Genomic DNA, 12,579 nt, shown 5'->3' with positions numbered 1-12,579 from the left:
TTATTATCAATCGATAATCCTCTTTAATTTATTTTATTTTCATTTATTTTTGTCTGCCTGGTCATTGGAGTCTCCCATTCTTTTCTTCAAAGCTGGGCCTCTTATGATTTTATGAAAAATAATTTTGATGAGGCCCCATTGTAGAATGGGCCTTTTATGGCCCATCTCTTTCTTACTGCTTTCAACATTTTATACTATAATACACTTATCGTGTGATTGGTGTACAATTTAAAAAATATGATTAATCAAATAATAAGTTTATCATACTTGTTGTGCGATTGATTTAGTTTAACCAAATCTGATTTAAGTAAGAATTTTTTTTAGTATTGTTGTACTCTACTTTGAAATTGTGTGCCTAGGGTATGTATGTGTGTGAGACAGAGAGAGTAGGAAAAAGTTCAATTTATTCACACATGTATATTTACAATATTAACACTTGATCACTTGTAAACAAATTCTAAATATTTCTGCTATAAAATAGCCCCACAAATAGTGCATAAACTTGGAGATGTTTAGACTATCAAGCAGTGTGACAATCAAATTCATATACACGGCTGTGTTAGGCCACGATGTCTAGTAGCTTTTAGCATCGTGAGCCCTTCCTACAGTTTAGGGCACCGGAGGCGGCGGTGATGGAGGTAATTAGGGAAGACGGCCGGGCTCCTAAGCTCGATGCCTTAGCATAGCTCGACGAGGCACCAGCACCAGAGGCCGTGAAAAATGCACCATTTAACATGAGGTCCCCTTCTGATCTCCAGTTCCAGTTCTTCCACTCACTTTCTGCTGCATCTTCATATTTCGTCACCTGAATCAAATTTAATAATAGTGTTTTTAAATTAATGTAATTATACTTTTCTTTTTTGAGAAATTTTATTGACTAAATTAAAGTCGGTTCAAAAGGTCTTAATTGAGAAAGTAGATATGCAAGGACCAGTTGAAAAAGCCAACGTGAACAAATTATGGACTTATACTAAAACAAACATACACCAACTGATGTGCCACTCTAAATTTATCTTTATAATTTCTGTCAATTATTTGATTTCTGTAATATTCTTATTATAATAATTGAAAACTTTAAATTTATATAACTTATATATTGTCGATCAAGATTGAGTAAAATTAAGTAATTTTTCTTAGTAGGATTGGGGTTGGGAACAACCTGGGAATTCAAAAAAGACCTTCTTTATCAATAAGAAAAATGATATCAATTCAATCAATTGGTTAATGCAGCTGAACACTATAATTTAAATATATGAATATCGTAAGTGTATTACCTCTTTGTTGAATCTGTCATTCGGAGCAAGAAATCTATTGCCTTGGCTGTTGATAGTGGGTGCGGCGCTGCCTCCAATTGCGTACATCTCCCAGTGAGTGTAGTCATTGTTCACGACGTGAAAGTAACCATGTCTACATCTGTACGGAATAAAAAAAATATTAGATAGAACAATACACTTTTTTTTTATAATAGTCTTGAAAAAAAAATGAACATGTATATTTTAAATTCACCTAGGCATTCTTTGCACAAGTCCTTCTCCGAAGTGATTAAAGGCAATTGTTACTTGCATGCCCTTGTCTTGGGGATACAAGTCACTATGTCCCAATAGCATGACCTTATTATGGTGAGTCATGTAATTATTCGAAATTGTGATAGCCGTTGATCCATGGATGGCATCAATCAGCCCGTCATTGCAGTTGGACAACGAGCAATGATCAACCCATACGTGGCTCCCACCAAAAATCGACACACCATCCCCGTCCGATATGGTTCTCCACCCATAGTGTCGTGGGGAGTCCCTCACCATAGCATTCCCCCCTTGCTTACAATCATGTATGTGAACCCCATGTATGATAATGTTGGTCACGTATTGAATGGTAATGCATGGGCCATTAGCAATGTGCACACTAGCCCCCCTACCATCAATGGTCTTGAATGAGTTCATTATCAACTCCTCCTTCAATTGAATAACCATGTCTCGTGCAAATATAATCCACAAAGGCTGGTCTTGAATAACAGCATAGCGGAGCGTTCCCGGCTTAGGATTAACGGGATCATCATCTCCAGAATCCGTCACCACGTAAATTTCACCATCCTTACCACCTATCGCATTCTTGCCAAATCCAATCGCACAGTCAGCTAACTTCTGGCGGTTCTCTTCCCAATTGGGGTCGCAACGCCAGCAGTCGTCAATGGGATTGCCTGTGTTGCATGACAGGAACCCCAGTTTTCTTCTCGAGACATTCAGTTTCCTGCATAATTATTTTAACAAAAAAAATATAAATATAAAAGATATGTAATTAGTTAAACTGGAATAACTAGAAAAACGACTTTTCTTCAACATACCTATGTACTTCTTGGACTACTAGTTCAGGGTCTTGTAGGGTTGGAGAGGAGGCAATGAGGGAAGGGAATAAGAGGCAAAAAAAGACAAGGAATGGAATTGAAGGGAATGCCATTGCTAAGAGAGAGAAGAATGGAGGGGTTGTGGGGAAGAGAGGGAATGGAGTGAGGATTATAAAGGGAGTACTTAGGTGGCATGAATTTGCTAAAAAGGTAAACCCTACCTATAGCCTCCTTGTTGATTACCGATTCTACCCCCGACGATGGTAGTTTGGGTCGCTAATTTTGTTAAATTTATTATGAAAATTAAACCCCCTTCTCCTCTTCATCTCGTTTTTCTTTCAAGGTTTTTATGCTCAATTATGTGATAGGTTAGTTTAGAATTTAAACCTATCGTAATGTGGGGCTACGTATACTTAATCTGCACTCTCATGCCCATGACATTTGATGATCAATGAGTTTCGAGATCAGCTTTTATGACTCTTGATTGACTTTGTAATTTGGGTTAATTATATTTTATCATTTAAATTATAATTATTTTTACATTTTGATATCTATTTTTTTTTTTCAATTTGCTATCTTAATTTTATTAAATTTTGCATTTTGTCATTTATAACTATTTTTTCATCAAGTTTTTTTGTAAAAAAAAAATTACATGTAATGCACATGTGATATTCAAGGGTTATGCATGTGATATTTTCACATATGCATAACATGTGATTTTTTCAGGCAAAAAAACCCTCATATATGGCAAAGTACAAATTTCGTATAATTCTGATGGTAATTTACCCTTATGATTTTTAGTATCTATATTTCTTTTTCTCTATGTCTATATATATTGTTATATTTCTGTTACTGCATGATAAATAAAGCATGGAATGATTTTATTTAGTGTAAATGTTACCTTAAGCTTGTGTCTTTGTCTCCATATAATAATATGTGGGCATATATAGTGCACGAGAAACAAACATTGCTAATTATTAATCTAATTAATTGGTGCAAACTAAAATTTCTATAAATATGTTTTATTTTATTTTACAATATTTATAACATGAAAAACTATTTGAAATATCGGCAATTAATTTAGTTTTCACGTCTTTTTCTTTTTCCTTTTCCTAATTTTAAATTCTGAAATTAATAATATAGTTTACGATACTTCTTACAGTTGTTTGATTTCTTATTGATTTAAGGCGAAATCAAATTATTAAACATATTTTCGATTGCTAAATCTAAAAGGAAAAAGAAATAATTGATAAGCTAGCTATATCATAAAATTATTTGATTAAAGACGTGCATTTTTGGACATATATATAACACTTGTGTTTATTACACTTACATTTGTCTCCTTAACAACTACTTGACATTGAGGGGATGTCAAAATCTTACTTTCCAACAATGCAATGTAGCATGGTCAATGGTGTACTAGTTTAGTGGTTGCAGTGTTATGAACACGTTTGAGGTCATGGATTCAAGTTTTATCGGATATGTAAATATTTATTTCATTTTTTAAATCAATTTAATAATAAAATATACTGCAATATAGTATGAAAAATTATATTTATCTCACATATACGTATAAATTCTCGAATAAAAATATTAGCATCTATTTATTTATATAATCAATCTTAGTGATTATTAATAATTTTATTATGAAAAAATCAAAATTATTATAACATTACATATATATGCTCAACGATAATTTTAAAATTATCATTTGATATTTTATCACTAATATTATCTTTTATTTTGTTGCAATAACATTGAAAAAATTAGCATTAGTAAAATTTATAGCACAAAAATAAATAGCAGGAAGATAACACTGGTTTGTCTTGATTTCCTTGCCACAGACAGGAATTATCTCTCTTTTTGCATTTCATAAATGTAAATACCAAGTAAGAAAATATATGTAAATTTCAATTTCCTTGCTTATTTTTGTTTATATTTTCATTTTCAGGTTTCAGTTTCGAACCAATCATTAAAGTAAAAATATGCTTGTTTATATGTATTTTTATTGAAAATATATTGATTTAATATCATAGTCCAATATATATAACATAATTTTATTAATTAATCCAAATATATCATATCATTTCGCACAAAAATCTATACAAAATTAATCATATATATTCTTTACCAAATTTAAAAATAAAACACAAATAAATAAGCCCAAGATTCTAAATTTACATCTTAATCAAGATTTATCCACTAATTTAGTGTATTTTGAAGATCATCTATCCATTTGTGGCTATATTTGATCATTGAATTGTGGATGAGGATACCATGAGTACCAATTTTTTATCAGACAGTAGCACATGCTTTGCCTCCAAATTTCAAACTCAAATGGTTCAAAACTGCCCCATTACAAATTATTCTTCTTTATATGATTTTTTGTTATTTCTTCATATTTACTAAATTTCCATGGCAAATTACAGTGACCACCTTATTCCATCTCAAAGCTACATGGTACATTCCCACATATTGGAAAGATTTGATCCTTCACTTGTTTCTTGGACAAAACCAATGCTAGCTAGCCTTTGATTAATAAAGGATTGGATGAATTACAACGGCTTTTTTTAAATTTGTTATAGTTATAAATATATTTTTGTTATTTAAAAAATTATAAACACTCCTTTTAAATTAACGATCATTTAACAAATATCTCCTACAATGAGTTGTCACGAGAAGGTACTTAATAATAAGGGGATAATGGGTCCGTTGCAATTTTTTTCTAAAGCAATAATTTAAATATAGTAAAATAATTAATTAATTAATTAATGTATTCTCAAGAGAACTAAATTTTTAGCCTAAAGAATAGGGTAATACATAGATGTAGGAATGCTATTAATTATATATAATTGGTTGGCCTTAAGTTGAATATTTTCAATATGAATAGGGTGCAAAAATATCAAATAATATATATATATATATATATATATATTCAATATGAATAGGGTGCAAAAATATCAAATAATATATATATATATATATATATATATTAGAAATTAGGTTTATTCAAGTTGTGAATGCGTAAAGAGATATACAAAGAGAAAGATAGTTACAAGATACAAAATTCACGTGATTTGAGAATTTTTTCCACGTAGAGGATTGTTTCGAGTGAATTATAATAAAATATCGCCCCATCAATTATCATACTAGGGCACTTATAAAGTATTATGAAATTACAATCTTACCCCCACTAAAAAATCAGGGACAACCCTCTGCAACCCCCGCTAACTCAGCGTGATTTTGGATCCATGATTGTTGGACTTGCCGGATGTAATGTACAATTATACTATATGCTTCAATAACAAAATTATGTTATTAGGACGATCTACACTACTCACCTAATACAGATCAACAGGACTAATGAATATTTTGTAAAAGAACATGCGTGCAATATTTAGATCAATAACACTACCCAATAATTTAAGTTTCAGAATCGTAATCGCTTACAAATACTTAGAAAATTATTAAAGCAGTTCAAAACAAATCTAAGGATTATAGGCCGCTTACAAGGTTACTACAAATCACCTACCAACTTATCCCTCGATAAAAGAATTTGATTTTTTTTAAAAAAAAAATTCGATCTTATCAACTGATCATCCGATATACATACATGTAAGCAATATTCGATATTCTACCCTTTATACTATTTTTATACTTTAAAAACAATACGCTTACTTTCTTTTATGCACGAAAAGGATGAATAAAGGTACTTGTTACTATTCGTGTTATAATAATTAGTTTGTTGCACATAATTTTGATGTAGAAATTTGTCATTTCACAACTTAATTTTGTTTTCATATATATATTGAAATTTAATTTATGAAAATGTATTGAAGAAAACAATTTTGGTCCTGAAAGTGTGTTGATGAACTTGGTTACATTAATTTAGGGGGGACAAAAGCAACGTGAAGGTCTACGTTAAGGAGGTTGAGCTATTGTTTCAAATAAAGGTGCCCATGTTATCATTATGACTTAGCTATTGTGACTGATTGTTACTTATCAACTTCTTTATCTACTTAATAATAATTATCATATCCATATTTCATATAATAATTTCTTTTCTTTATGTGGTTTATTTATTTCTTGATATGTTCTAAAGATAAGGTTTTTTGTTGAGGAAAATAATGATGTTTTTTTTCCGTTTTTCTACTCCCCATGATCTATGTTATTAATGAAGGATGCGTCGAAAAATTGTACTTTAGAGTTTAAATTTTAAAAAAATAAAGGTGAAAGTTTGATACAAAATAAAAATGCAAAATATATCTCCGGTAAGTTGAAATGTTTGACAAAAGAGAAGAAATAGTGGAGATTTTGTGTACATAATTTTGAATTATTTATAAAAATGTAAAAAAGCAGCTAATGTTATTATCTCGATTTTTTTTTTTAGAATTTGGTTAAATGTGTTTCTTATATAGTAAAATATTGAAAAATTAATTTAAAAAGTTTTCGCAGACACTTTCAAAGTAACGACTTGAGGCTACTAACTTTTAGTCGCTATTTTTGGGGGTAATGGTTTTAAAATATATGGAATAAGTATCCTTTTTAATTTTGTTTGAAAACTATGTGTGGAATCAAATTATTTATTTTTAATTTTCTTTTTTACATGAATGGAATATAAGTTTATTTCATTTGCACGTGCTTGTCAATTTCAATATCATATCACATGCAGATGGGCTGGGCCCGAAGGCCCATGAAGCGAAGCCCATTGGCATATCTTTGCAAACATGTCGGTCTATCTTTTGAGAGGTCTTGGAAAAGGCCCAAAATATGTTAAAAAAATCAAATAGAAAAGTCCTTTATTTTAAAATCTAACTTGTTTAAAATATCTTTTCATAAATGTAATGAAAAATCTCAATATGTTATGATTACATTGATGTGTGTAATTAGTACGGGTTCAATAAGCTTGGACTTCAGTGCTGAAAATGGAACCTGCAAAACAATATGTGAGTACTTCGATACTCAAGTTAGTATCGGTTGAAGAGATAATAAGCGTAAAAAAGTAAATCATAGTTAAGAATCAAAATTTGATGAACGAATTCATAAGAGAAAATCATGTTCAAAATGCAGAGAGAGTGCAAAATGAGAATTGACAACAAGAGTTCAAGTCTCGAAGGTATTCCTGCCTGGGGATCAAACTTATATTTATAGGGGATGTCCCCCTTCTATGGGAATCTGCATGTATGCCCTATTCTGTTGGGATACGCCACAATCTGTTCTCATCTCTTGTAAATCTTGTTAATGTAAATCAGTTTCTATGTTAAAGGGACCCTTCACAAATGAGGACTCCTAATCCACAAGGAATCCCTCTTATCTAGAAGTGAGTCTTTGAAGGAACCTCTCTTGGCACAGGTCTTCCATGTCGACTAGGAGGTACACTTGGTTGTCCAAATGCATGCCACCTCGTAGTAGCATTTAAATATGGGTCTTGGGCCGATTATTGCTGGTTGGGCCACAATCTTAGGCTAGGTTCTTGAATATCTTAGGTGGTCACCCCCTTCATAGGTTGTTGGATGGTCTATAGGGGAGCTTGGGCCCTTTTGCTCTTCTTTGATCCATAATTCCTTAGGCCATATGCATCACGTATATTTAAGTTATCATGTTAATTAAAAAAATATAATAGTAGGTTGACATCTGATGCCTCTAAATTTATTGGGCTAAGCCCACAAGCTAAACATACTTGTCCAGCCAACTAAGAGCCAAATTGGCTCATCAACAGGACGGATAAGATCCCATCAACGGGATGGATAAAACCCACCAGCAGGACTGATAAAGCCCATTAGTAGGGAAGAAAGGACCACATGCTTACTTGTTACTTTATTGAACTTGCAGGCCCAAAAAATAAGTCTATTTCAGTCGGACACGTCATATAGCTTTCCAACACATTTGTACATGTCATTGTATAATATCTCTAGGTGGTTTCAGGTAAATCGGTGATAAACAAGTTAGAAAATCTTTGAATAACTAATTCCCGAAATGATGGGCAGATTTGATAGGGTTCGTCAAACTCACGTATCTCAGCTAATACTTATTCAAATCACCAACGGTTTGTTGCGAATGACAGCTAACTCGAAGAGCTTTTTAATAGCATATGGAACTCAACAATTGACTGTATATCCAACTCTGTATAAGCCTATAAATGAATGTCTTGTGCAGGTTTCTAAGGACACAGTTCTACATAACACTTATTCTCAAACTCTCACTTTCTTGCATTATTTTATCTCGGTTTTTAGGTTATCTCAAGCCTATATTTTGCACTCCACATGAATATACACACCTTATCACCATTTTATACCATCATTCTCACTTTAACTCAAGTTTTTCCTTTTTATTTCTTCATAACTCGTTATTGACTTAAATATCAGAGTACTAATCTCCGTTTTGCAGGGCTATTCCTCTAATAATCTTAGGATTCCTTTGAAAATCTTTTGACCCTTGTGGTGTAGCCAAATTTCAGTACACATCAGCATCTTTGTCAATTATGACCACAATAGTTATGCTCTGCAATCCAGTGTACCAATATAAAAATTTCTGCTATTTATTAAATGAGAATATGAATGAACTAAAATTCCCTCAACTATTTTTTCTACACCCTATCCATCTCTTTAATTTGCGATAAATTTTTATTTATACATATGTGAAGTTTGTTTATTTTACTAATTTGATCGATTATTCATTTTATCTTTTTTTATTTAATTAAATAAATATTATAAAAATTTAAATTTTGGATACACATAGAATGTATCTTAGTTGCTAGATATAAATTACGAATATGAATAGTTGAAGAGAAGTGGGTTTTTCTTGCCTAGTTTTGATTATTGTGGAGGTTTCTGCAAGTTTGTTAAATTACCGGGGTATTATGCAATTTTCCCCCCTTGAATTAAAGTGTGTGTGTGTGTGTGTGTGAAAACCCAGAATGGTACTTAGGGAGGGTTGGGGGGTTCTTGACTTGTTTCTATCCGACGGTGACCCAATTCTATAACATGGGTATCCAAAACGACGTCGAAATCAGAATCCTATGCCGGAAGCTGCTGATACTGAAGAAAGAAGCTGGCCTGCAATGGCTGATCGCCTCCCCGTTCCTACCTTCGGTTAGCATCGTCTCCACCCTTCGGTGCCTCCACACTACCTCCGACGATCCCCTCTCTCCTCACCTCCCTAAGGAATCAGGTGAAATTTAGTTCTTTCGTGGAATTGGGTATGGAGTTTGGAAAGCTGAAAATCGTTTTTTGTGCCGTAGTCGCGTTATTATTTTTCGCTGCTGAATGGTTGGGGAATTAATTGGCAAGATGGTCTCTTATGCAAGTTGTGATCTTTCGTCTTGTTTGTTTTAGTTAGCGTGGTCCTTGGAGTTAACTTGATGTATTTCTTGCAAAATCATCTGTCGGAACGTGAATAACAACGAATCTGTTAATGAAGAAATCAGTTTCCAAATGCTCTGCGAAACCATTCTGAATAAGTTGGAGCTTTTTGCATTAAGTGGATGCTGGTGGTTTCTATGTATAGGGATGATGACATGCATGAAAGTTGTGTCTTTACTGTAAATGTGGACTATTGGAGCATTTAAAATAGTTTTGAGCATGAGGTAAAATGTCCAACCTTGTTGTGTAGATTGATGGGAAGTGGCAAATTTTGAATTCTGGAATTGAAATGAAACTTGATAGTTGATAACGATTTGGTTAAGGGTGGGGATTACGACTTAGTAAGGTAGTGTACACAATTCTAAACTTTCTAGCTTTTGCTGTGGTGCTGGATTGACAGATGAAATCAAGAGTCTGATTCCGAAGGGTTTTGAAGTAATCGGGGCAGTGATTGTTCATGATAAGACTGAATTGAAGTTGGAAAAAATTGCGAGGGATGCTATTTCAGCTGTTACGAATCTTAGGAAGATCCTTTATGGTGATGGCAATGGAGATCAGGTGTTGATTGGAGCTGTGCTGAGTCTGAACAATGGCAGTGGTGAACGTGATCTGGAGTTTTTCATATCAAGGACAGGAAATTTACGTAATTTGGAGAAAGCAAGCACTGTTGTTTATGAAACTCAGCCTGAGAAGCAAGTATGGGAGAAAGGTTGTATAATTCGGTGCGAACTTCCTCTGAATTTGCCTCTGTATTATGCTTCAAACAATCCTAAAGGTAAAGATCTGTCTCTCCTTTTCTTTTTCCTAGTATTTTTTTGGCTTTTGTAATTAGCTCCATTTTCATGAAGCTATCATTGAAATGTGAACTTGTTTAGAATTATTGTTCTTAATGATGATCATAGATTGCAATTACATGAGAACCCTTTAGATTGGTCGGAATTTAGAAACAGATATAACTAAGAGGCAAGTGAAGAAGAAGTTTCTTGGAAATAATTTGCCTGATTTATGCATTTTCTTAATCCTCCATGGCTTTTCATACTACTTTGTGCATAAGTATTTAGGAGAAAAAGAAAATTGTGTGGGAACTGGGCACCTTTTGTGCCTTTCCCTTTGACCTTTTACTACCTTGTATTCAATGTGACAAACCAAGCAAACAGGCTACAATGAGAATTGACACACTTTGTTTAAGGCGCCACAAAAATAAATTGTAATTTTATTTGGATAAGTAATGGATTTTGAAGTCAAAAGGTTGTGTGACATTGAAAAGTTTTTTCTAACGGAAATAAGTTGGAGAAAGAGCAGGGAAGAAACACATCAAAGGTTCCTTTAAACCATTGTAATTAGTTTTGCCTTATATTTGTAATGGAACATGATATAGGCAGTGCTATTTTCTTTTTGTTTAATATCTTGAATTTGCAAATATGGGCCATCTATTTCATATTGACTGGAGGTTTATTAGCATTCTTCTTTCTTCTTGCTCAATATGCTGCCTTTCCTTTAGATGTGGAAGATGCATATGCACGAGCCATTGAAGTTGTGGAACACAAACTTAGAGATCCACAAGTTGCATACATCATAGAAGCCCAAAGTAAACCTTCAACCAGTGGACCTGAACCTGTCATTATTCATGGAACAGAACTGGAGCCGCCAGCTGAGCTTCCAAGAAACGTTATTGTACTTGAAACTGCTGAAGAATCCCTTCTAAAATCTATCACATGTTCATACTTTTTCGTGGAAACTAAGAACATATCATCTTTTACCTCTGTGGAGGAGGTAATATATCCTTTTCTTTTTTTGTTTAAATTTACTAATGATCTTGAAAATTTGATGCATTTCACTCTTTATCAGCATCTATTGAGTTCTTTTTTTGCTTAGGATGCAGATAAACTTCTAGTCAGTGTCATGTTTAATAGGTCAAGAAGTAATTTGAAACCTGCTGCGCCGAATGCTGAATTTTATCCAGGTATAAGCTTGGAAATTAAAAATATTTTTGTGGTGTCCTTCGGCAGATGCATATAGATGTTTTTATCTTTGAGCTGAGCATATCTCATGTTTCTTGACCTATATTTTCTTTTTCCAGCAATGGCAGAAGCTAAACTCTTGGTTGTAAATCATAAATTGGAAGTGTTGGCCTATGCTACAAAGGATCTTCTGCTCACGCATATGGTTTCCAAATTAATCATCCCTGGATTAGTTGACCAGTTACATTCATTGAAGAACAAGATCCTGCCAGATCTCTTAGTACAACATCCACGGGTTAGATCATTTATTCAATTAATTTGTTATCTCTTTGGTGGCCTGTGTCTATATGTTCATTTTATATTTTTTTATATTATACAGACACACACACACATATATATATATATATGTATTTATGTATGTGCTTATAAAGTTCAGTGTTGAGGAAAATTGATGTGTATTTTGTATTTCATAAGCCAGTACATGAAACAATGTCAATTGCTATGTGAATGAATTTACAGTTAGTAGCCTCTTTTCGGCTTCTCTAATAGTGTTTCCCCCTTTTGCGACTGCAAAGTGTACTGATGAAACAGCTCTACTGTTACAGCTGCGGCCATACCATTTCATTCCTTCAGGACTTGTACATCCAGTCACAGTTTTATATGAACTTAGCTATGGGGAGACAGAGATGAAACAAGGTAGTCTCTTTTCACCGGATAAGTCGTGGCAAGAATTTTTATGAATTTTCTTGGAGGTTAGCTAGTTAATTATCTAAGTTATCACATTTATGGTGCCCCCTTTTTGTATTTTTATAGATAGCAAGAATGAAGGGTTGGATCATGGATGTATGAATGTAGGATTAGCCACCCCATAAACTCCCCCTTGGAAAAATAAAAATGAAAAAAGGAGAGAGAAAAA

General features: G+C 33.0%; 2 protein-coding genes across 2 annotated transcripts in view; one reads left to right on the top strand and one right to left on the bottom strand.

The window, feature by feature from the left end:
• On the bottom strand, window positions 491–2,473 carry LOC105168553 (probable pectate lyase 22). Its single transcript, XM_011088685.2, has 4 exons — window positions 2,342–2,473; window positions 1,507–2,247; window positions 1,275–1,413; window positions 491–805 (listed from the first exon to the last, which is right to left on the bottom strand). The coding sequence occupies exons 1-4, from the start codon at window positions 2,452–2,454 to the stop codon at window positions 584–586; spliced, it is 1,215 nt and encodes a 404-aa protein (XP_011086987.1). The 5' UTR covers window positions 2,455–2,473; the 3' UTR covers window positions 491–583.
• Window positions 9,244–12,579, top strand: part of LOC105168552 (probable Ufm1-specific protease) — a 6,830-nt gene continuing 3,494 nt past the window's right edge. The window contains exons 1-6 of the mRNA XM_011088684.2: window positions 9,244–9,511; window positions 10,103–10,477; window positions 11,204–11,475; window positions 11,578–11,665; window positions 11,783–11,958; window positions 12,269–12,359. Coding sequence (XP_011086986.1) covers window positions 9,325–9,511; window positions 10,103–10,477; window positions 11,204–11,475; window positions 11,578–11,665; window positions 11,783–11,958; window positions 12,269–12,359 — 1,189 coding nt within the window. The 5' untranslated portion in view covers window positions 9,244–9,324. The remainder of the gene's footprint in view (window positions 9,512–10,102; window positions 10,478–11,203; window positions 11,476–11,577; window positions 11,666–11,782; window positions 11,959–12,268; window positions 12,360–12,579) is intronic.

Source organism: Sesamum indicum, linkage group LG8, assembly GCF_000512975.1.
Source record: "Sesamum indicum cultivar Zhongzhi No. 13 linkage group LG8, S_indicum_v1.0, whole genome shotgun sequence".
In the NCBI taxonomy this organism is placed as follows: domain Eukaryota; kingdom Viridiplantae; phylum Streptophyta; class Magnoliopsida; order Lamiales; family Pedaliaceae; genus Sesamum; species Sesamum indicum.
This window is presented reverse-complemented; position numbering and strand designations above follow the sequence as displayed.

Excerpts from the sequence above, each read along its gene's own strand:
- LOC105168553 (XM_011088685.2), bottom strand. The coding sequence starts at position 2,454 with ATGGCATTCCCTTCAATTCCATTCCTTGTCTTTTTTTGCCTCTTATTC. Across the intron at positions 1,414-1,506 it reads CTTGTGCAAAGAATGCCTAG|ATGTAGACATGGTTACTTTC; the intron begins GTGAATTTAAAA and ends TATTCCGTACAG. Across the intron at positions 806-1,274 it reads ATGACAGATTCAACAAAGAG|GTGACGAAATATGAAGATGC; the intron begins GTAATACACTTA and ends AATTTGATTCAG.